Genomic DNA, 24,640 nt, shown 5'->3' with positions numbered 1-24,640 from the left:
ACAATACCCATTTTACAGTGGGGAAAACAATCACAGAGAGGTTAAATGACTAGTTGAAACCCACAAAGCAGGACTGGGAAGAGAACCCAGGAGCTCTGATTCTCCATTTCTTAATTCTAAAATACAAGCTGCATCAAGGAGAAGCTAGTTCTAGCCACTGAAATGCAAGACTCGTAATTGCCAGCCATCACACAGCATGAGAGATGGAACTAGCCCTTTCTGTCGAAAACAGCATTTCTCCCCGTTCCTGGTCCCCATTGCCAGTCCCCAGGGTCTGCTGCCAGCTGAAGGTTTACCAGAAGTACCATTTTCAGGGAGCTTTCCCTTACAGCAAAGACCACTACAGATAGATTGCTACAAACACAGTTTTAAAATGGGTTATTTTTTCTTTGAAAATGATCTACTGAACAAATATAAAGTTAATTTTCAAACTTTAAAATGTGCACAACCATTCTATAGAACAGCTACTGCAGCAACATATGCTAGTGCTAACTAGCCAAGTATCAGTTGCCACTAATTCCTTTTTGACCTGTTAACACTGATTACCCTGGTGTAGTATTCAGTTTATTAAAGTTTTCTCAAAAGCCAACTCTCAAGATACAGAAGGTCCCACCATAGCAGGGTACTGTCTGAATGCCTGACAACATTTAACAGCTATCACAGTGCAGGGTTTTACTGCTTATGTTTCATGTTTTTCTTATAACTCTTACTTATTTGATGGACCCTGCGCTGAGAATTATTGTGGTAGCTGTCACTGTATATAGGGGAGAGAACATGTATTTTACCTGCTGGTGCAGATACTGAAGAAAACACAAGGGGTCTCTGATGAGGAGACTGGGATCAAGACCAGGAGAAAACAGAACAAAGCTGACATGGCAAAATGGTGGGGGACAGAGGGAGGGAGGGCGAGTTACCTCCGCGGCCCCATTAAGAGCACATGAGAATTTTTATCTTTGGGGTTTGTTGCTCACGTGCTGTTTCTTGCAACATGCCTCAGGGGTTTTCCTTGCTGGCTAGGGCAGCATTTAGGTTTCAAGCATGGTACGTTATGCTGCCTTGTCTGACGATTTTCCAGTGCAGTCAGGAAGTTATCCCACATCATCCCACATTTAGCCATGTTGCCTATTAATCAGTGTACATAACATGCTGGGTCTCCCTCCATATGAAGCAGCCTTTGTAGACAGAAGGGCCTGGCTGTGCAATTCTCACAGAAAGAGGCAGTTACTACAGCATTGCACCAGTTGACCATACTCTGGATGGTGAGGTGAGAAGCGGCTCAAACATTCGGTGTTGATGTTTGGACACCGGAGGAAAGGAACTGGTGCTTCCCTCAGCCTAAGAGAGTCGGTGACCCCTCTACCACTACCAGTGACTAGTAACCCAGCAAGAGTGACTTGGTCTGACAATTACTATAAATAACACAGGACCTGAGTACTTGTGAGATGCCTTGTTGCTTTTTATTCCCCTGAGCCCATGCAGGCTGACAGCACGGAGCTGCTGACCACCCCGCAAGACAACCCAGAGAGCACTGTGAGAGGCAGTATCTTCAGAAGCCCATCACTATGGAGCTCCTTTCTCCCACTGCCATATATGAAAGCACACGGGTAGCATCCTCCTTCATATCGAAACTCAAGGTATGGTTTCCTTTTTTGGAGCTTCGTTTCTCTGCCTCTCAAAGTTGGTTCCCACTGGGGCATCCTGTCAGGCTTCTTACCCAGGTCCTATGGTTATCCATCAAGTGCTGTGAACATGCTTATCCCTCCATCCAATACAGAAGATATGGGTCCAGTCCCGCAGGCACACAATTCAACTGTACAGACAGCGCAGGTCAGACACACAATACACGAGGTGAGCAATTTGAGAGTGGGATAAATAATCCCATCTCATTGAGTGTGTATTTTTAAAATGGCTTCTATGGATGAACACTTGAAAGATATCAGGGGAGAACCAGGTTTTAAGACGGGATTTAAATGGAGCGGGCAGTGAAGCTTCCTTTAAGGGGAAGCACCAAAGAAGGCACAATAAAGAATGGAGGAGGACACACAGTGTGTGGTTAGCTGGTGGCTGGTATTAGGGGATCCGAGTGAGATGGGAAGCAGGAAGAAATGTTGCACATTATTTTTTAGTTTCTTTTAGTTGAGGCTCCCAGAGGCTGTTGGGCATGGGTGTCTGGAACGTAAAGATGACAATAGCAATGTACTTCCCAATACTCGTAAGGTGCCATTCTACAATGGCTCCACACAGGGACAGGTTCACAGTGTAGGGTCAGCACCACAGTCATCTCCTGTCATCTCCAGGAGTGATCATCCTCTGGGATTATGTCTACACTGCAGCAAAGAGCAAGCTTCCCAGCCCAGGCAGACAGACTTGCACAAGCGGGGCTTCAGCCAGCACACTAGAAGTAGCGTCCACATCGCGGGTCTGGCGGGGACTCAGAATAGCCACCCAAGCTCAGACCAGAGGGTCAGGAGGGCTTGAGAGCCCAAGCTGCTGCCTGAGCCACATCAGTCATAGTGCTCGACCCCACTGGCATGAGTTCTGCTGGCTCCCAGCTGCAGTCTAGAAAATCCCTCACTGTTGTGGCTTAACAGGCAGCATGCACAGGGAATCAGCTAGAGTACTTTGATGGCCGAGGCTGAATTATCAGCCATGTGTAGGCTCCACTCATCTGCTTGCTCAAGAATAGGATATTCATGTTCTTTCTTGGGCACAGGTTGAGGTTATTCTTTGTGGATCTAGTGGAGCCATCCTAGGATGACAATGCCGTCGTACTGGGAAACAAGATGGACTGAAACAGCGTAAGAAATGATGGCTGAGTGAGGACTTGAAGAACTATTCATATAGCGACTCCAACAGTTAGACAGGGTTTAAGGCATCTGTTTTTAAATCTGGGGCTACAGGGGTTTATCATCTTTGTGTACCAATAGGCCCCTTACCTGTAAGTGATTTCAAAAAAGCAGGTTGAAATCTTTATCATTAGCTGTTGGTTATAGGCCAAATCCAACTCTGGTATAGGAGGACAATTCCCACTAACTTCATTGGAAGTTTCATCTGCTTACTCCAGCACTGAATTTGTTTCTATATCAGGAACTTGCTACCAAAGGGCTCAGTCTCCTAGATTGTACAGTACCTCAGCTCCTATAGAAATCAACAGGAGTTGAGGGCATGCAGCGCCTTGTAGAGACATTCAGCAACACAAAGGATTGGGTTCAAAGGAAGAACCTGCCAGCATCAGGAGCAGTTCTCCTGTGACGACTGCAACCAATCTACTGTGGGCTCATCCATGCGTTTCTGCTGGAAGCAGACAGTGAACTCAGGGAACAGGGGATAATTCATACAGACCTGCAGAACCTCTGACAATTATAACCCACTATCATCCAGGAGGAAGCTCAATTTCCAAACACAGCAGCCAGCTGAGACACCCAAATCCTATATCTGGATGCTTAAACTGGCTCATAGAAATGTAAATGTTCTTTTTCTGTTCCTACAGTAAATGCCAATTTGAGGAACCAAATGCAGGTTTGGGATGGTTTCTTAAAGGGCTCCTGTTTGAAAACCAGGCCTCCAGAATCACACTGACAGCCTTTTCTTTTGTTTTCCTCCAGAACCACCTTTTATTCAGAGGAATTTCGACATTCTATTAGCTACAGCAGCTTCAGTGCTTCCTCTTCTGCCAGCAATGGAGGATCTGCCCAAACCCAGCTCTGCCTAAACCCAGCTCTGCCTAAACACATTAAAAGAGACCAACCAAATCCTTTTTGTGCTCACAGTTGTTATTCCCTGAGCACCTCAGGCTAGTACAGAACACAGTGGTGGTGATAGTTAACTCGTGATATACCAGAGAGAATGAAGTGTTTGTAGTCAAGCATTTATCTGCAGGGTTTTCTAAGTGTGTCAGGCTCTTTATTTAAGAGGGAGAAGAATCTTCCAGTCTTTTAGGACACCAGAATAGATCACAAATTCAGCATGATGGGTACTTGGCAAAGGAACAGAATAATGCATTGACTCACCTAACTCAATGCACGTAATCCCAAGAGACCAAACGTCTACCTTCCCATCATACTGTCCTTCGTCCATAGCCAAGATCACCTCTGGGGCCATCCTACCAAGCACAGCACAAAATATGCGGGTTATGGGAAAAAAATCAACAGCACAGACCTTCCTAAAAAGACACCTTCATTGTCTTCAGTCGCGCAGTGGCCCCAGAACGTAAAGAATCAGCACGGAACTGAGTAAAGCCATGCTGAAATAAAACAACGCTTGCCGGCATTAGCAGCTTCTCCAAGAGGCATTTTTAAGAAAGGAAAGAAAACAGGAGGCCAACCTGGATCATCTTGCTGTTAGCGCAACATGCTGGCACATGGGAGACCCACACCAATCTCAAAGGCATTGTACCTGGAGTCAGCCAGCAGGGGCTGAAGTGTCCTAAAGGCGTCACTTTCAATCTCCCCAGAGAAGGTGGGTTTTTTCCACTGGCACGCCAGGAGCATTTTCCAGCAGACATGTGCAGCCTGTGAGTGCAGCTATGAAAGGAACAGGGGAATCTGGAACAGAGTGGGGAAATATGGCGGTCCAGAATAAAGGGAGGGGTGAAAAAATAGGGGACCCGGCTTGGGAAAGGTTCAACCTCTTAACTTGCTACTTCAGGGGGGAAGTAGGCTTCTCACTCCATGTACTTGTACAGAGGTTGGGCGACAGGTGATTTCTGGCATCAATGCCCTGGAGAGTCTGCCATGAAATAAATGGAGTATAAAGCTATGCTGGGCCACTGGGTTGGGACCATTAATCAACTCAAATGAACATCCAACAAGTTGCTTCAAAACAGAGTTCTAAATTATTTACATGCCTATCCCTGCTGCACAGTCAGACTGACAGGGCTCTGGCCTCCCTGGCAATAGAGTCTGTCCATCATCTAGGACAAAAATAAATTTTTTAAGCTCCTGGAACTATGGTAATTGAAACAGTGACAGTGGTCACATCAAATTGTGCTGCAAAGGCCACCTTTTCTCATGGGCACTCAGGAGGAGAGTGGGTTGAAGAGCTGGGTGTGGAGGTTTTAAAAGGCTGCTCAGACAATGCTACTGGTTGGGGGTTTTTAATGCCGCATATCATTCGTTAAGCGCCAGAAGTGAGAGAGGCCCTATGAAGACTAACGAGTTCCAGCTCTACTTACCAGTAAGGTGTCCCCACAAAGGAGTTGGCAGGAGAGACTATAGACGCAGACCCAAAATCAGCTAGTTTCACCTGACCCGGTTCCGTTAGGAGAATATTTCCAGCTTTAATATCCCTTGGGAACAAAAGAGAAGTGCGGTTTTGGTTACAATTAAAAATGCAGTGACACTACAGTCCATTAGCCTTAGTGCAGAATAAGAGTGATGCAGCACCGAAGATTTGAAAGGCCCCAAAGAGCAATTATTTACTCATGTTTATGATGATAGTGCATCGGAGCCGCCAAGAATGGGCTGCTTTGTGCCAGGTACTTTACGAACACGGGGTAAGACGGATAGACTCTGCCCAAGAGTTCACAATCTCAGTAGACAAGAGAGAGACAGGGTGGAGGAAAGGGTGTCACACACAAGCAGAGTGAACCATGCCAGGGCAGCAAGTGACATTTGTGCCACTGTTGGTTTTAGTTATGAGGGAAGAAGCTAACTGGAGAGGAAAGCCAGGGGAGAGAGGCCATTCAAGGGGAGAAGAGGGTAAGAGGGGCAGGTCTGAAAGGAAATTTAAGTAAAGAGACTGGGAGGAAAGGGTGGAGAGGGCTGGAGCAAACAGCCAATCAGCACTGGACAGAGAAAGTCCAGTCAAAACTGTCTCCGAGTGCCCCAGGTCCCTGCTTTGGCTGCTTCTGTGGCTGCTCCTACTGGCTGGAGCAAGGGACTCAGTAATCATGTTTTTTCTGGGAACAGGGAACTTTCAGGCACTAGAAAGGAGGAATGATGACCTTGTAGTTTAGCCACTGGCCAGAGACTTAAGAGATATGGATTCAAAACTCAGCTCTGCCACCTTGTATGACCTCAGGCACGTCATAGCTGCCATCCCGTGCCTCAGTTTCCCCATCTGAATGAGGATACGACTACTTTCGTATCTCACAGGCGTACAGCCAGGGGAGGATTAATTAGAATTGCAGGGGTTCCAATTATGGTTATGATGACTCTGTCAGTAGACAGACACGATGTACAGATATGAAACCATTTAAGCTGATATAAAACATTAATCCTTAAGTGCCAGCAGTAAGGGGGTTAAATTCAAATGAACTTGTGAAATGTTGCTAAAAGGTTAAAGCCATTCATTCCATGACACTTGGCTAAGTGCCTATACAGAGCTACAGACAACGTCGCCAAGCTCAGGACCCAGGCAGAACCGTCTGTCTAGTCTTTGCTGTACTGGAAACCTTTCTTCTCCCACCTCCTCCTAATATAAAACTAGGAAGAAAAACCAACAACAAAAAGATTGTTTTAGAGGATCCAGCTCTCGTTATACGCTGCCAGCTGAAAGATGCAGTATAATAATGTACTGTGAAAACTAAGACAGCATTTGGCTAACGAGGGCAAAAGAGTACACCAGGCACTTTTTCACACGGCAGCATCTCCGTTATTTGCTTTTTGCAAAAGCAGGCCCTCAGCAGAAATGGCAGGTGAGTCAAAAGTCCCAGCTGAGTCAGGCTGTTAGCACTGTAGCTAACGGCAATGCCAAGTTCTATTTTTTCAAAAAATATGCCAATACACAATAAACCACTGCAGTTTTCCCCCATTCTGCATCCCACTACATAAGCCCCCAAACAGCAGAACGTTTTACATGATTATTAGTATTACTGCAGCTCCTAGAGACCTAAACATGTTTACAGTCCCCACTGTAGCGGGCACGATCAGAACACTGGCATGAGACAATCCCTAACCTAAAGAGCTCCCATCCTAGACCAGTGGTTCTCGCTTGCAGCCCAATCAGCACACAGCTGTGGCTGAGGTGACATCTTCAGGGCCATATAGGTAATATATATACTGTGTGGATGCGGCCCAGAAAACACACAGAGAGCTACATATGCAGTCCACAATGGTAAATAGGTTGAGAACCACTGTTCTAGACAGACAAGATAGACAGCATGGGAGAGAAACAGAGGCACAGAGAGATAAAGCGACATGCCCAAGTTCACAGTGGGTTAGGGAACAGAACTCAGGTCCCCTGACTCACAGTCCAGAGCTGCATCCACTGGACCAACACTGCTCCTCAAACCTAAACCTAAACCTATAACTATCCCAACAACTTTTCACTGATATTTTCGTCCCAGTGTCCCAGTTAGGGGAACACACTGAAATGTCACGGTGCGCTTGTCTGTGCAGAGAGTTTATTTCTACAGGGTACACCTACCAAGAAGGCATTTTACAAGCCTGCTCTGTATTGTACATGCAAAGGCAGAACCCAGAAAAAGTGCAAAATACTCAGGACGTATACACCATTATGTCCAATGCTATCTCCAGTTCACTATAATCTCTGAAAAATTAACAGAAGCTTGTGCAACAGCTCTATGTCACCAGAAAAACGCCTTCACTGGGTAACAATGTACTGTCCATATTACAGCTATTCTTAGCAAAGTTAGATTCACAGGGGCAGCAAGTGATAGTACGCATAAAGAACTTCGGGTTTGCGCAAATATATTTGCTCCTTGCTAGTTTATGGTTTATTTACTATCTTCAATTTAAAAGAAAAATAGCTTCATCCTATTGCATTCCACGTCATTATTGTGTTGTGCATCCTCTTCTGTTCTCTAACAGGATGTCCAATTAGGAAACTGCACTTCTTCTGTCTCATCACAGGGTGTCCCCCTTATGCCAAGTGATGCTCATCTTGTTTGCCTCTCTATGGGGCAGGAAAACAGAAGTTACATGGAGTGTTGGTCCCAGGATATTAGGGAGACAAGGTGGATGACGTAGTATCTTCTATTGGACCAACTTCTCTCGCCAACACAAGCTGGTCCAATAAAAGAAGTGACGTGGGCAGTTTGGTTTGGTGGTCACTCGGCGATGACGCATGTGCCATGAAGACCTTTTGTAGAAGAAATTTTGCCTGGAGGCAGATGAAAGCCAGCCTCAGTGGAGGCCTGCACTTTCCTCCAAGAGAAGCTGTCCTCCAATTGCATTGTTACTGATTATCCATATTACTGTAATACTTAGTAGACCCAGTAACAGACATGGACCCCACTGTGCTGGCTGCTGTAAAAAACACAGAACATCTACAGCCCTGGCTCCAAAGAGTTTTCCCTGTGAGACAGGAGACAGCAGGTGGGGACAGACAGGCAAATACAAGGAAATAGTAAGACAATAGCCAAGAAACGATAAGACAGGTGGCTCCATCAAGGCAATGCTCCTCTCTGTGAATGAATGAGGCCAACCATACTGCTTTGTCTCCCATAATTTCAGACACTAGGGTCTAGCTGAGAACCAAAGTGCTCTTCTTGGCTCTCTCTGCTGTGGGACAGATTTTCCTCCTCACCTCCCGAGTCCAGGAGCTGGGCATCCTTGTGGAGTGTGCGAAGAGCCGTGGCTGAGAGCATAATAATAGTTCTGCTTCTGCTACTGCAGAACAGAGCCAACAACAGTTCCAACAAAGTGATTTTCATGAGGTAGCCAGGATGTGTTAACACACTGGAGCATCCAGTGCCTCCGAAGGAAACATCTCATTGTAGCAGCCCCAGGATGTGCTAACTGCCTCTCTGCCAAATGTTAGTCTGCAACTTGACACTAGTTTATCAAGATGGGGAGGATTTGAGCCCAAATGACTGGTTTCAAACTGCCTCTGGAAATATAGAGAATCCTCACCTTTGCTCACTAATTCTGTGCTAACCCAGATCACCCCGTTTCATAGCAATACCCCAACCTACGAGATTTGGAGTTACCAGAACAAGACAAGACAAACATGTGCGTGTCTTGTCATGTTGAATTTCTGACAAAAGACAGGAGAATCGGAAATTAAAGTGGCCAAACACTGGCAAACTTTACATCACGCAGGACAATTTCCCCAAACAGCCCGAGTCCAGTAGCAGGCCTGGGGGCTTATGCCCGCTGCTTCAGAGGAAGGTGCCTAGTGCACACACACTGCTTCTGTGATGCTTTATCCTAGACAAGTGAAGTTTCTTCCTGACCTCTGCAGTGGTCAGCTGATCTCCTGAGGCATGAATTTTATCTACTCAGATCTCAGCAAGTATGGTGTAACCGTTACTATTATTGGTCAGAAAGTTAATCAAGCTCTCTTAAATCTGGCTTATGTTTCACTTTCCACACTGTAAACTGTCAGGTATCTTTCCTGTATTTCCTTTGTCATCACTGATTCACCTAACTGCTTCCTCTCTCACATGCAGCCCTGTTTGCCTGGCACATTCGTTTGGTGACATAAAGAGTGAAGTATTTGGAAAACCATTATCAGAGAAAAAGAAATCAACTGTTGGATTGCGGCTTCACTAATGACTGCAGCAGAAGAGCAGGCTCATTAACAAGGAGACAGCTTCTGTTTACGAACATACCCTGGCATTAGCAGTGTTGGGAAAGGGAATACTGAACAATGACATCAGTGTGTCAGGAAGTTCTGGTTAAATATTACTGTTTTATAAAGGTTACCGGAGTGTAGCAGAGCAATTCTCTACGGCTTCTCATCAGCCCTCAACCTAGAGCAAGATAAAACATGGCAGTATTGGACTGGACTCTTACCTATGAATCTTAGCATGAGAATGCAGGTAGGCCAGCCCCTGCAAGGCACCATGGGTAATGGCAGCAATCTCCACCTCCTGAAGTGGCTTCTTGTGAACTAAAGGGTTTAAACAACAAGATTAGGTAAGTTAGATTTGTTCCTTGCCAAGGATTTACACCGCACTGGGAGGAGAAGAGTTAGTCACATTCTTGGAACACAACTGACATTTGCAGATCATGAGCAGTGTAATACCTATTCACCTGTATAGATTGCCTATGGGAAAGAGGTAGAAGGAGGTTCAGGATGAACAGCATATAAAGAAGAGGTCCCTAAGCACATTCCACAGAACCCTCAAATATGACCAGCACATGCCTGTGGCTGACCATATCTTAGCTACAGAGGTAGGGCCCATAAAATGTTACTTTTAGATAGCTTGGGATGGGTTTCCTACTTCTCTTTACAGGCACCGTGAATGCCTTGGGCTTTGGTTTTAGTTCTGAGGTCACGTTAACCTCCCATACTGCAAAACTACCTGCAACTATTCCTTCTAACTGTAGGGCAAAAACAAAGCTAATCAGTTGCAGGTTTCCATTATTACTGAACAAACAACAAGCAGGTCCCATTTATCTATCAAGGAAGATACAAGTCCAAGAAAAAGGCTGTACGCATTTATTTTTTTCATTTTACAACATGTAAATGTGCCAGCTGGGTACAGTCCTTGGGCTCCTGGCAAATTCTCAGTGTGAACCTTGACATCTTGAAGTTTGGGCAGCCCTGTTATAGATAAGGCCCTACCAAAGTCACAGCCATGAAAAACATGTCACGGACCGTGAAATCTGGTCTTTTATGTGCTTTTACCCTATACTATACAGATTTAATGGGGGAGACCAGCGTTTCTCAAACTAGGGGTCCTGACCAAAAGGGAGCTGTGGGGTGTGTGCATGTCACAACTTTATTTTAAGGGGTCAGGGGGTCACGATATTGTCACCCTTACTTCTACTCTGTCTTCAGAGCTGGGTGGCCGGAAGGCAGTGGTTGTTGACCAGGCACCCAGCACTAAAGGCAGCACCCTGCCAGCAATACCATACCACACCATCCTTACTTCTGTGCTGCTGCTGGCAGCAGCTCTGCCTTCAGAGCTGGGCTCCTGGCCAGCAGCAGCCGCTCTCTGACCGCCCAGCTCTGAAGGGAGCACTGGCGCCAGCAGCAGCACAGAAATAAGGGTAGCAGTACCGCAACCCCCCCTACAATAACCTTGCGACCCACCACCACAACTCTTTGTTGGGTCAGGACCCCTACAATTACAACATGACATTTCAAATTTTAATAACTGAAATAATTAAATTTATGATTTTTCAAATCCTACGACTGAAATGGACCATGAATTTGGTAGGGCCTAGTTATAGAACATATAGGGCTTAGAAGACCCACACAGGACTTGGCTTTGATTTAAGGCACTAGCAGGGTTCACTGGAAGTATAGACAGCCTATGACATGTGTGAAATGGTTTCCTGAACATCCATCTCAGCCAAAAACACCCTCTCCCTTCAAAAAAAGTTGCATTCTGGACAAATATGTGGTAGATACAATACTTCACAGCTTACCTTCTAGCAAATCAGAAGCCGATCCTAGGCAGTATTCCATCACCAACTGCAACAGAAAAACACAAGCATTAACCATTAGGAAGGCAGAATACTCAATAATGGTGAAACATGAGACAATCCGGAATGGCTGGGTTTTGCACTGGCTCAGCACACCAAGGAATATGGAATCCTAGCGTTAAAGAAGGGCCGACAAATGACTGGCATTTCCTAGGCTCAGCTCATAACCAGGATGTAATAACGTAGAAAGAGACTTTTGTGGGGTTTTACAACTGTTGATACAGGGCACCTCCCCCTGCAATTTGTGTGTACGATGCCATCTGCAGAGCTTTTCAGCAGCCCCGGCGTAATGCACCATCCTAGCTCAGGAAAAACCACAACACTGTTTTGCAAAGCTAAGGGCAGGCCCCTGACCTACTCTCATTCTCAGCTCATGGGAAGAGGCCCTAAGCATGGCAGTACGAACAGCTCCTTCCTCAGCCCACCATCTGCACAGTGAACCCTCCTTCCTTGGGCCAGTCATGTCCACTGGCCCAAGGCATCTCCAACATCATCTCTATTTCGCTTCAGGGCCTGAGAACAGCTGTGAACTAGATGGGCCAATAACAAAATTCAACGGGGCATGGGAGGGGAATGGGTAGCTTAATCACCTGGTGTTTGTGCTCTTCCATGGCAAGTTCCTGGCCCCTAGGTTGGCAGAAGCTGGGAGTGTGGCAAAAATGGGATATTTAATTCTGGCTAAAGGGGTGACTTGCACTGCTCAATAATTACGGAGCAGCAGTAATAGGCTCCCAAGGGAGCTCTGTCCAGGTCACTGCAGCTGAAAGCCTGGTAGCTACAGCGTAACACCTCCAGGCAGCCTATGAGTGAAAGAGGCAGGAAGGAATGTGGGAAGACAGCGTTCCAAGACTTCTGCTGATTAGTGGAATTTCTGTGCTCTCACCTGCCTCAAGTCACTGAACAAAGGATGTTCTTTCTGAGAGACAAATGCAGCAAGGATGGATTCACATTAAATGCAGATCTTACAACTAACTGCATGAATTGCAATGCCTTTTCACTGGACTATGATCGGTTTGTGAACTAACTTGCATTGGTATTTTGTGTCCAATCAATCTAGGAATAGAAACTAATCTGATTAACTATGTCATAATTGGTATCTGAAGAGTTTATTGTAGAATGCTTATTGCTCTGTTCTAGCCCCAAGTTGGCATTTTAAATTGTATTTCATAGCCCAATGCATTTATCTGCTGAAAGCACTTTAAATAAAATAACTAAGGCAGGGAGCCAGCTCGCTGTTTGCATATTTTCCTCACAAATATTAAAACAGAAATTCATTTTTCATCACTCCCCTAGAAAGTTTAGGAAACCGGGCTGTAAGTGCAGTCGGCAGGATTTTTTTGAACAAAAAAGTGAGCCCTAACGTGGATTTTCACAGCTGGAGCACGTTTTAAATGTGTCCTGTTTATTCCTCCTCTTAACAAAATGTGAAAATTAAAAGCAGCTTGAAGCACTCTTGCATGGAATGCTCCAGGCCACAAGCACACTTGGCAGCATCCCCTTTGAGCTAGATATTTGCACTTATTGCTTATTCGGTATTTCTCCAGCTCCACTATTTCCAATAACCCCATTCAGCTTGTTGGAGACGATGCATCAGCACCTTTAGTACAGCCAAGGCACAATGTTTTGTGGCATCCTTTACTCAGCACACAATGCAGGCCAACAACAGCCAGCCAGGTGTGTCTTCCAATTCAATTAATACACTGACTACAATCAACTGCTGAGGGAGCACAGTCCTCTGCAGCACCCTCCGCTCTGGCACCACAACCGTCATCTCGGTGAGGAGGGGAGGCCCTAGGGTTGTGGAAGAGCGGGCTCACCCCACATTCACCCTGCAGTGGTGGCACTTTTGCCCTGTGTAGCTCACCCAGACTCTCCTCTCTGGACCCTACACATCAGGTTGCAATGATGCAGAACCACGTAGGTTTCACCCCGCCACCCCTCCAGCATAACCATAGTAAGATCATGTATGTGTTAGATTTTAGAAGGGCTGATCTAGTGACATACTGTATGTAGACATGGATCTCAGCATCCACAAGTTTATGAAACCCAGAACCCAGAAGTTTCTTAGCCAGCCCACTAGGACTAATAGATTTAGCTCAATTGGATTACTATCTGTTTTCCTCACCTAATTACACAGCACATTAACATCGTTTTCAGTGTTTCTTTTGATTCACTTGATTCAATTCTTGCATGTGTTATATTCAGGCAGAGAAATTAGTTGCATGATGTAGTTGGAGATGTTTGTAGGTTATGGATGGCAAATAGTTTCTATTTGGTTATAAAACTTGATTTTCAAGCTGCATCAGAGAATAAATGCCTCCTAATGTAACTGGTGCTACCTCACTGATTGCCCCATTTTCCATATCTTTAATAAGCTTTAGTAATCACTACCAGGCCTATTATGGAACTTGAAATGTCCTGCTTGTTCCTTGATGGAAATTAACTATTTATTCCTCTCTTTTTCTCTTAGCCAGTTTTTGATCCATGACAATGTTGCCTCTTGCCCCATGACTACTAAGTTTCTGTAGTAGCTTCTTGTGAAAGTCCTTATCAAAGACCTTTTGAAAAGCTAAGTGAACTACCTGGTCCTCCTTCATCCACTACTTTATGGACATGTTCAAAGAGACCTAATAAGTGAGTGAGAGGAATGATTTTCCTTTGCAGAGCCATGCCAGTTGGATCCTATCATAGCATGTTCTTCTAGGCATTATTTTATTTTTAATTAGTAATAGTTGCAACTAATATCCCAAGCACTGATGTAAGGGTCTGTAATTCGCTGGATCACCCCACTGACTTCTGTAAAGGTTAGGATAGATTTTACCACTATAAGCAGTCATGTGTACAGGGGTTACTGTTTTAAAGACCCTACAATAAAAGATTGGGCTTTCAGTACTGAGAAACTATAAAATGTAAAGGCCTTTGGGCATGGACATCAACAAATGATGGATGGGCTTGATCCAAAGTCTACTGAATTCAACAGAAAGACTCTGACTTCAATGGGCTTTGGAGAAGATGCTACATAATCACAAATAAAAGAGGTTTGGGCTGAAGGCTGAGAAACTGCAATGAAACCCTTGAGTAGCAAGAAATATGATAGGGAGACAATAAATAAAACAACTCCAACAAATTCTACCTTACAGTAAACGAATGAGCTAAATGAGGATTCTGGGATCAAGTTCAAATTATCTGCAGCCCCTTGGATCACCCAGTCAAATCCCAGCAGTCAACCAAACCCTTCGCTTTTCTGAAGCAGATTAGCTACCTGCGATGATGATGTCTGTGAGGGGATGTTGGAGGAACTCTTATTATGAAACTAAATGCCCTGGCCGATCTGCATGAACTAACAAAGCAGGGATCTGCCCCAGTGTCCTTGTCCAGAATTTCCACTCCCCTTGTAAGTCACTTTGAGGATCCTTCAAGATGAAAGAGACTACAAGGAATATTAAGTATTCAGTGTTGTGTGGACAGACAGGATCATTTACCAGACATTCAGGCACCTAAGGGCAAGCGGTCCTGCCCGGGAAGAGCTGTAAATGCCACATGGCTCTCACTCACCCAGGCAGTGTGCTCTTTCAGGTAACAGCCCTTGTACTCTATGGTGTTGGGGTGCTTCAGCTGCTGCAGAAACTTGACTTCCTTGATGATATCCTGCCATTTCTATTGAAAACAAAACAGAAGGAATTCATCCTTACGTCAATCCCTCATCTTGCATTCTCCACTACAATCTGCGGCTACTGCAGCACAATCAGGTATTACTGCAGATTTGGGAAGCAATCATGAGACAATTTTACTATCTGAGAAAGTCAAGAGAACAATCATCCCATTTTCTCTCCTTTTCCCAGCCTTCCAATTAACACCAGCCCTACCCCTCTGTTGCTACCACCTCATCTTTCCCTTTCATTGTTTAAATTACTCACTGGGAAGACCTGCCTATCATAAGGAGAACTACAAGACTGATACCAGGAAGTGGGTGAAGGCTTTCAAAACCTCTCTTTGCGAACGGAGAGGGCAATCTAGCTCTGTTAATCTTATACAGAAGCAAAAAAAATTCCCCAAAGGTGGTGTCACTTCTAATCATTGACCTTTGAAATCATCCTAGTTCAAATCATGCCAGCTGTTAAGTGATTATATTTAATGCATTGTGAGTCAATTTTATCAAATTGGTGAAGGTTTTAAATAAACCACACGGTTATCCAGCAACTGGCCAATGACAGGTACATTTATTTTATCCCTCCATGACTGACTTAGAGATAACCAGTTCAGGGTTTATTTTATACTCAGCCTTCTCTCCATATGCCAAACCTCAAGTACAGTCCCACCCTGAATCAACAGTTGCAAGAGCTGATTGTCTTGTTGTTGTCTAGGTTCATGTTGTATGATGACAAGTTAGATAAGTTTTGCTCTTTTTGACTATTAAGGTCAACTTTAGGATTCCCACAATACTATTGAGAGAGTTATTTTATCTGCAGTAAACGTTTCTCAAAAAACACTGATACTGTTCTACAGTTTGTATTTGAAGTGCAAAGTTTTCTCAGGTTTTATTACGAAACCAGTGCTTCCAAACCAGACAGCAGTAACTGAAATCTGTCATGAAGGCTAGAGGTGTGAGAAGTCTGCTGTAACTTTAACTGGTTTTGGTTCCTTCTGTAATGTAATAAAAGGCACACTGACATTTGAAATGTCAGAGGTAATAGGTAACGCACATGCTGGAGACCAACTCAACAGATTAGAAAAAACATCTGAAGCTGCCTCTTCCTTATTAATAGCACAGAAGCCCGCTCTCTACTGCAAGTCTACCCATCAATCCAGCTAGATGACGTCTACCGAAGTAGCAAGCTTTATAAGAGAAGATCACCCAAGAAAGCAACAACTGAAGTGAGACCGGTTTCAGGGAGGGATTCCGTAAAACTGCAGAAACCATTTGTTCAGCTTCAGAGTCTGTGATGCAAGTAAGCTGCCCTTTCTGGCTGGTGTCGTAGCACTGCAATAGCTATGGCTCTGATGTGCTTCTGATGCCGATGCTACTGAAGTAACAACCACACAATCCCTCCTGAATTCACCCTGACTTCATTAAAACCGACCGTTTGCCAGAATTCACACTCATGCATTTGCCTTTCCTATGAAGTGAGTGACCATTACATGCATTAAAGAATCTGGTTTGCCAGGGCCAAAGGAAATCCCCCGCTAACTTCTCTGGACAGGTTTATATGGCTGCTGTGCACAGAGTTCACGTGAAAAACTAGCTCGATCTATCTTACCTCGTTCGTTTGCTTCCCACTGTAGGACATTTTCTTGACCGCCACCACTTCATTACTGTGGGAATGTGTGGCCTGGAGAAGAGGAAAGAGAAAGAAATTAAATCAGAATTTTTTCCTATGGAGTCAGATGTGCCTTTGGTGTAAGTCCAGGTTTTCCCTTCTTATCCCACATACTGGCAAGCTCACGTGCTTCAGAGACTCCCTTCCTCTGGACTCAAATTCAGGATATCATCATTTGGACCCCAGCTACAACACTGGCTCATCCACCTGTCCAATTCCAAGCTACCTCCTTACCTGCTTCTGGGTATCAGCAACAGCTCTGTTACAGTGCAAACCTGGTACCCAACTCACGCCTAGTGAGACCTTCGCTACTGACTCTAACAGTATCAGGATCAGGTCTCTGGGAACTGCAGAGCAACTTGGCAAAGCACAATTCATGCTGGCCCAGCAGCCACCAGGCCCCAGCTAACACAAAGAGAATGAGTTGCAGTTCTTCTGTTGGATTGGCCTAGCTAATATTTCATTCTCCCTGGACTCCTTGGAACACCCACCATCCCCAGCAAATTGCAGAATTGGTAGCTGTGGGACAATATGAAAGCCTTCTCTGAAGGGTAGCTGAGCCCACAGGTCACCTTCTGGAGAACTTCACTGGTCTAGGCAAGGCCAGCAGGCACGTGTGCCTTTACGGTGGTTGATATATGGGTATGGAACTCCTCGCACCCATCTCAATCCCTCTCTCCCCAGTTTCCAAGAGAACTCTGTTTTATCCCTGGAAGGCCTGACAATCAAGAGAGATCAACGTTGGCCCAATACGTATTCCCCTTTCCTCCCTCCCACTGCTTCCAGTCCCCTTCACTGGCTTTGTTTTAAATGTTGAGGGAGATTTTATTATGCGTCAATTGTATCATGTGTTAGTAGCACTGCACATGACCCTAGGGCTTTGAGGTGGGGGAATAGAGGTATTTTAGTAACAATGTAAAGCTTTTTTAAATGAAAAGGGCTTGGTGCCAGAATCGCAGCAGTTGGAGATGAACGCTGTATTCAGTTGTTACACCGCCTCCCCTTGGCCAGCAAAGGATCATGCCCTACCACATAGTCGTTAACACTTGGCCGAGTTTTAAAAGATCTTGCAAGTTGTCAAGCGCCCTCAGCACCCAGGGAGTTCAGCTTGAGGCAGGGATGCTCAATGTACGTTGCAGGATTGGACCTCTAAATAATGAGAGGTGACTCTGAATTTCAGGTGATTTTTATTCACATGCTACAAATATTGTACCTAGGCAGCACAAGGAAGGCTCAGGAGAACACTTCAAAAACAGCATAAATTTCCTGCCTTTTGAGAGTGTAGGTCAAATGTTTAATGTTATTTCAAGGGAACAAGCAAGATATTAGACCATATGTTGTGAGCTAACTGCATATTAAATATTTTCATTATCAAAGCCATTGGGTTTATGAAAATTCTACTTTTCTTTAGCCTGCATAACAAAAGAATAGTTGACTGAAGCTTGAAAACTCATGGCTCCAAAATAAATGATCTATTTGCCTGGACTGGCAACAAGCCACCTTGAGCTCTCCGAAAGAGTCAAATAGAGAAAGTGAACAATTTAGTCTGAAACGTGGTTAAATGCTGTTATCTCTGTAACCACTGGAAATGTGAAGAACAAGACTGGCAACAGCTGAAAGCTCCGAATTTGTGATAAGTTAAAAGGGAGGCATAACAAACTCAGTGTTTCACTTGTGTGGACAAGTAATGTTCTTTCAGAAAAATATGAATCCCCCAAGATGTTTTGTAATGCAGACTGTGTCTTCAAGGAAAAATAGTGCTACACTGGGCCAATATAAATACCAAGAGAATTATTTAAGAGAGTTAATGGATTTAGACTAATGTCTGGCACAATAGAATAGGTAAATTGTGTTCTACTGTCAGAAGCATGAAGTCCTCATCCAATGAATTAAGGAAAGCCAGAAGAAACAGCTTTTGGATAAGATGAAAAGCTGTAGCTCTGACCACTTGAGATCCTGATTCACCATTAAAGATCTCAAGCATGTTTTGCTGCCTTTAGCAGATCATTTGTGAAGACTCTGCCAGATCACAAGTGAATTATTCACGGAACATAGCTTTTAATACCCCCTCATTTGCTTTGTCAAATACCATCCACCACTTTATTTCATGGTGCAGTGTTTAACTAGCCTAAGGTTATTGAGGAAAATGATCTTTTTGAATGAAAATATAAAATTGCTTGGTGAAGGTGCATAAACCCTGAAACCTGGTGACAAAATGAGGCTAGGAATATTTTAGCCTTTATTCAGTTCACTAGGGAAAAAAATATTGATAATAGTCAAAAGTAGATAGCAAAGCAGAATGAACAAAATTCATACTATCACAAATGTTCTGTTGAAGTTAAGTGCCCACAGGAGGGCTATGGAATTCAAATGCCATCATTATTATGAAAAGAAACAGATCAATGCCTTGGATGAATATAATGGTGAGAGTACTAACTCAAATAAAAAGATCAAACAAAATAAACGCAGAAAACTAGCCAATCAATTGTGCCTAAACACACACACTGCACTAGACAATCATGCTTAAAAACAGAGCACTGCTCAGTAATTTTGCCTGTACAGATAATGACAGTTAGATAGCTCAACAAAAGCACCAACACAGAACTAGTCATACTCTACAGCTGTAAGAAAGTGCATCCAAAATGAAGAGATAGATCTCTGCAGCTATTTCCCTCCAAGCGGTCACATTTATCATCCTACATTAATTCTCAGTTCTATATGTGCACTCCCATGCATTGAGATGTCTCCCCAAGTTGTTTCAATGGACAAAACAGCAAAAAAAGTTATACAGATGGGGTGGAAAACTGGGCCAATAAGAGAAAGGCAAACCATTGAGCAACAACTGTCCTTCCAATACGAAGAGTAATAGGCAAATATGACAAGTCTTTAGGCAGAGGTTTTGAGAACTGAATGGAAGGGAAACAATTTGCAAAGGAGTAAAGGTATATTTATTGGAGTTCCAGAAGGGCATTTTCCAAAGGTGAACTCATGTTGTGGGTCCACAGAATCACAGAAGTTCCTGCTGGAGAACACCTGTTAGAGTCTCTCTCTATCGACGCAGGATTATTCCCTACTCAGTATATTTTCTAATGTTTTTGTACATTCTAGTTTCAAGCACTAAGTACATAGGTAGTGTCATACCTGATCAGACCATTGATTCATCTACTCCAGAATCCTGCCTCTGCCAGTATCAGATTCTTAAGATCTTCAGAATTTTTGGGTGAATTCCATGTAAACTGGGTGACATGTTGCTATTTTATTAGTTGTTGCAACACTCAGTCAGTTCCATATTACCAGAAAAGAACCAGTATTTCCCCAGCATACCCTATGATGAAGACTAATGCAATACAAAGACTATTTAGGCTGCCCCCTTTGGTCCATGATGGCGGCTTAGCAAACCTACAAATTCCCTCACAAGCTTCCACAGACCTTAATAATTTCCTTTTTATTTGATTTTACATGTTTGGCTACTTGCTCTTCCAACTTTACTTTTTATCTATTAGAGGTTATGGTCAAGGTTTTCAAAACTGATGAGTGATTTTGAAGCACAACATGAGATACCTTAAAGAGGACTAATTTTCAGAGACCAGATGCTCTGAAAATTGGGCCCATTTAACGTGTTTCAAGCGTGGCACCCAAAGTCACCCATCACTTCTGAATGTCTTCACTTATGTTCCTTTCTAATGAAAATGTCATTCAGTTGAAGCCATTTTCTGAATGAGGTGCCATTTAACCAGTTTTTCCTTGCCTTTTTTGTTGGGGCTATCCATACTTCCCAGGAATCTGTTACAATATTTCTCATTAGCTCCCAGGCTTAAATCAAAGGGTCTATCTTAACTTGTGTGTTTAATTTCTCTATCTTCCTTATTTTTTTAATTCTTGCTTTTTGAAACTCAGCGTTACAGTGCCCTGTTTTGGTAAAATTGCTCCCACAAAGATGTTGAACTTAATTTATCACGGGCACCATCAGTGATTCAACTTTAGTTACTTTTTGAACAAGCTCTTTTTAAAATTGCTTCTCTAAATTAATACTGCCATGATATTTAATCAGTTAATGTGGATATTTATCATCATCCATTAATACTGTTTCACATAGATTCTGCTATAGCTACAAGTGCTACGGCAGGAAGGGAAGCAGGATGACCCTTTCAAATGCTTTCGGTGATATGAGCATCTCACTCTCTCTAATGTTAGGAGCAGTAGAGAAATGCCACAGAGGAGCTCCGCAATATCTTTGTTTTTCCTACTGACTCAGTGAAGATTCTAGGCCAGCAGTCATGGGACCCATTTACTACTGAAAATGGCTTTTAGCTTCAGTTGCCTGTTGAATTCATCAGTTCCTGGGATCCATGAATTTGCAGGCAATTTAGAAACACAAAAAGCAAGTAAGATAGAAAACAAATTCAAGCCATTTATGGTCATTAAAGAATCCATGACACTTTTCACAAGGACAATGATGTTAGATCCTGGTGTTTCTGATAAAAATTAGCTTGGTGGATTATGTTTTGCCTGACTAAATTTGTCCTTCATCTTCAACCAGATTCAGCACTCCCTTCACACCACGAGCAGTTGTGTATTAAATGCCTTGCATTGATACAGTGAGGTTGGGCTTCACCTCAGAAACAGCTGCACTTCAGCAGTAGATTAAGAGATGTCTCTATCGTAGATTTATCTCACAGGGGTACTGAGAGGAAGCTAGTGTATGTAAGACCCTCATAACTTTGTATCAGAGTCACTTCTAAAAGTCCCACGTTTTGACAAGTGTTTCTTTGGAGACATGTGGGTGAACAAATATACTTACAAAGTAAACTGCTCCAAAACTTCCATGTCCAATTTCATGTAAACCCACAAATATTTCCTCAGGATCATCTTTGTAGAACAGGTCAGCTATCTCTGGGTCCTTCGGCACCCCTTTGGGCATGTTGAACAGTATTATGACCTAGTTCGCGCTTTAAATTCCCAATCAGTTTCTTCCCTCATTGACAAAGTAGTTTGCAAATAACACAGCACCTGGAAGAATAACAAAATGTTCATCATTTACCAGCTACTTTTATGAATGTTTTTGTTCACACTTTCTACTGCGAAATTAGAGGAAATAACTTCAATAACAGAGGAGTATAGATAACTAAGCATTCTGTGCATAATAGCCATTTGTTGGATACTGGAAGTGAGTACTGCAGTTTGAGGCTGTACTAATGGCCATGTGAAGAGGGAAGTTGTTTGGGGATTATGTGAAACATTATGTGATAGAAGATTCTACTAACAGTCTCAGTGCAGATCTCCTGATATGCCAGTTTTTAACGAATCACACTGTGTTATGCATCTTTTTATTAGCCTCTCTTGTTCGGATATTACTCTCGTTCCACTTGCCAATTGGTGACCTGCTCTATTTAATTTACATATGATAATTTGAATGGATGGGATTTTCAGGAAGTGCCTAAATGCACTAGTCCCACTGGCTTTCAATAGCTCCTAAGTCACAGAGGTGTTTTTGAAAATCCAGTCCTACAGCCTATGTCAGTGGTTTTCAAACTTTTTTTCTGGGAACCCAGTTGAAGAAAACTGTTGATGCGTACTACCCAACGGAGCTGGGGATGAGAGGTTTGGGGTGTGGGGCTCTGGGCTGGGGCGCAGGAGGGGGTCAGGGCTCTGGGCTGGGGGTGCAGGCTCTGGGCTGGAGCCAGGGATGAGGAGTTTCGGGTGCAGGAGGGGGTTTTGGGTTTGGGGGGGCTCAGGGCTAGGGGTTGGGGTGTGGGAGGGGGTCAGGGCTCTGGGCTGGGGTGCAGGCTCTGGGCTGGGGCCAGGGATGAGGAGTTTCGGGTGCAGGAGAGGATTCTGGGTTTGGGGGGCGCTCAGGGCTAGGGCAAGGGGTTGGGGTGCGGGAGGGGGTCAGGGCTCTGGGCTGGGGGTGCAGGCTGTGGGATGGGGCTGGGGATGAGAGATTTGGGGTCCAGGAAGGGGTTACGAGTTTGGGAGGAGCTCAGGGCTGGGGCAGGGGGCTGGGGTGCAGGAGGGGGTCAGGGCTCTGGGCTGGGGGTGCAGGCCGTGGGAGGGGGCTAGGGATGAGGGATTTGGGGTGCAGGAAGGGGTTCCGAGTTTGGGAGGGGCTCAGGGCTGGGGCACAGGGTTGGGGCGTGGACGTACCTCCGGCAGCTCCCAGTCAGCAGCGCAGCCAGGATACAGAGGCAGGCTTCCCACCTGTCCTGGCACCAAGGACCATGCCAAGGGGAGCTGGGGGAGCAGTGTCTGCGGGAAAAGCCACGCAGAGCGCTTACGTGCCTCCACCTAGGAGCCGGATCTGCTTCTGGTTGCTTCAGAAGCCTGACTCTGCACCCCGGCTGCACCCGTGATGTCGGAGCAGGGAGGCAGTGCTGACTAGAGTGACCCAGTGCCTGACATGCCACGACCCGGTACTGGGTCACAACTCGAAGTTTGAAAAACGCTGGCCTACGTCATCCAACAACCCAAGTCTTTATTGGAGCTCATCTTTCCTGAGTATGTGTACCAGCTCACACAGCAAAGAACTATACTTAATGGAAGACTTAAGATGTTCATTCAAAAAACAGTTTAATTCCTGAAAATAAATTCAGTAGATTTTTTTTTTATTTACAACAAGTTGTTCAGAAGAAAAAAACCCACCATGAAAATATAATACAGGCCCATTTTATGATATTTCCGTACTCTGGGTCACTTTGTGTTACTGCTCGTCAATTTCAACCAAACACACCGATAAGATAAGGAGGGAGAAGAAGGAGCAACAACAAACTATGCTCTTACTTGCATCATATTAGTCAATACAGATGACAAAAATAAAAGCCTCTATGATATTTGACTTGTTTGCCAAAAGTGAGGGGAACTAGTCATGAAGGTCTGGACTACACTCACGAGTTACAGCGCAATAAAGCAACCCCGAGCGCCCTACCTCACATTATCCCGTCCACACTGGCAAGGGACATAGAGCGCTCTGACTCCGCGGCTACAGCGCTGCTGGTACTCCACCTTGGTGAGTGGAATAACGTTTGAGGCGCCCCCACTAGAGCGCCGCGGCACCAGTGTGAACGAGGTGTTGCATTACTGCGCTCTGATCAGCCTCCAGAAACAGCCCATAATCCCCTTAACTCAAGTGGCCACTTGTCATTTTTGTGAAATTGGCTGCAGGAAATGCCCTTTCAAAGCTCCGTTTCAGAGAAGCCGGCTGCTTACCAGCTCTGAGAAAAAGCAAACATTTACTGTTTGCTTTGAGCGAGTGAGTGAGAGAGAGGCAGGCGGGGGGTGGGTGGGTTTCTGAACTTACAAGACAGCATGCTGACACACTCAGCGCCACAAAAACCTACTCTCTCTCCCCCACATACACACAACACACTCCCTGTCACACTTCACCACACTCCACCCCATTTGAAAATCAAGTTGCAGTCACTTGCATGCTGGGATAGCTGCCCATAATGCACCACTCCCAATGCTGCTGCAAGTGCTGCAAATGTGACCACGTCAGTGCGCTTGAAGCTATCAGTGTGGACAGATTGAAGCGCTTTCCCTACTGTGCTCTCCAAGGGCTCCTTTAACTCACAGCGCTCTACATCTGCAAGTGTAGCCATGCCCAAAAGTTTGGGCTTTGATGTTTCGAAAACTCCCCATTAGAAGATGCTCAGAAATCTGCAACATTTAAAATGCAACCTGGGCCTGAATAGCAGCTTAATCCTCCAGCAAAACTTACTTTGCTATTGAGAAGGAAATGGTTCACATTTTAAAATTTACATTGCCATTATTTTTAACCAAAAGCTGACATGTCACCATGTTTGTCTGTGGCTTTGTCAAATTAAGATAATTTCCTACCAGGTGGGCACTGGCTTTTTGAGCAAAATTCTAAACATTGCCGTCAGTGCATAAGCACAGAAGCGACGTACTGTGTCACTCTCATGTTAGAAACCAGATCCTAAATGGCAGTGGGACACCTGAGAATGGACTAATCAAAATACAGCA

General features: G+C 44.5%; 1 protein-coding gene across 7 annotated transcripts in view; it reads right to left on the bottom strand.

Moving 5' to 3' along the window:
- The window catches only part of TAOK3 (TAO kinase 3), a 143,877-nt gene that overhangs the window by 52,430 nt on the left and 66,807 nt on the right, over positions 1 to 24,640 (bottom strand). For 6 of the 7 annotated variants that reach the window (XM_075059928.1, XM_075059930.1, XM_032799992.2 and 3 more), the window contains 7 exons: positions 21,462 to 21,670; positions 16,601 to 16,672; positions 14,898 to 14,999; positions 11,286 to 11,331; positions 9,702 to 9,798; positions 5,174 to 5,287; positions 4,011 to 4,102 (listed from right to left, as the gene is read on the bottom strand). In XM_075059928.1, coding sequence (XP_074916029.1) covers positions 4,011 to 4,102; positions 5,174 to 5,287; positions 9,702 to 9,798; positions 11,286 to 11,331; positions 14,898 to 14,999; positions 16,601 to 16,672; positions 21,462 to 21,581 — 643 coding nt within the window. In that variant the 5' untranslated portion in view covers positions 21,582 to 21,670. Of the gene's footprint in view, positions 1 to 4,010; positions 4,103 to 4,395; positions 4,545 to 5,173; positions 5,288 to 9,701; positions 9,799 to 11,285; positions 11,332 to 14,897; positions 15,000 to 16,600; positions 16,673 to 21,461; positions 21,671 to 24,640 lie in introns of those variants that run through there. The other variant, XM_032799994.2, reaches the window with a different exon arrangement.

This window comes from Chelonoidis abingdonii, chromosome 22 (assembly GCF_003597395.2).
Source record: "Chelonoidis abingdonii isolate Lonesome George chromosome 22, CheloAbing_2.0, whole genome shotgun sequence".
NCBI classification, from domain to species: domain Eukaryota; kingdom Metazoa; phylum Chordata; order Testudines; family Testudinidae; genus Chelonoidis; species Chelonoidis abingdonii.
This window is presented reverse-complemented; position numbering and strand designations above follow the sequence as displayed.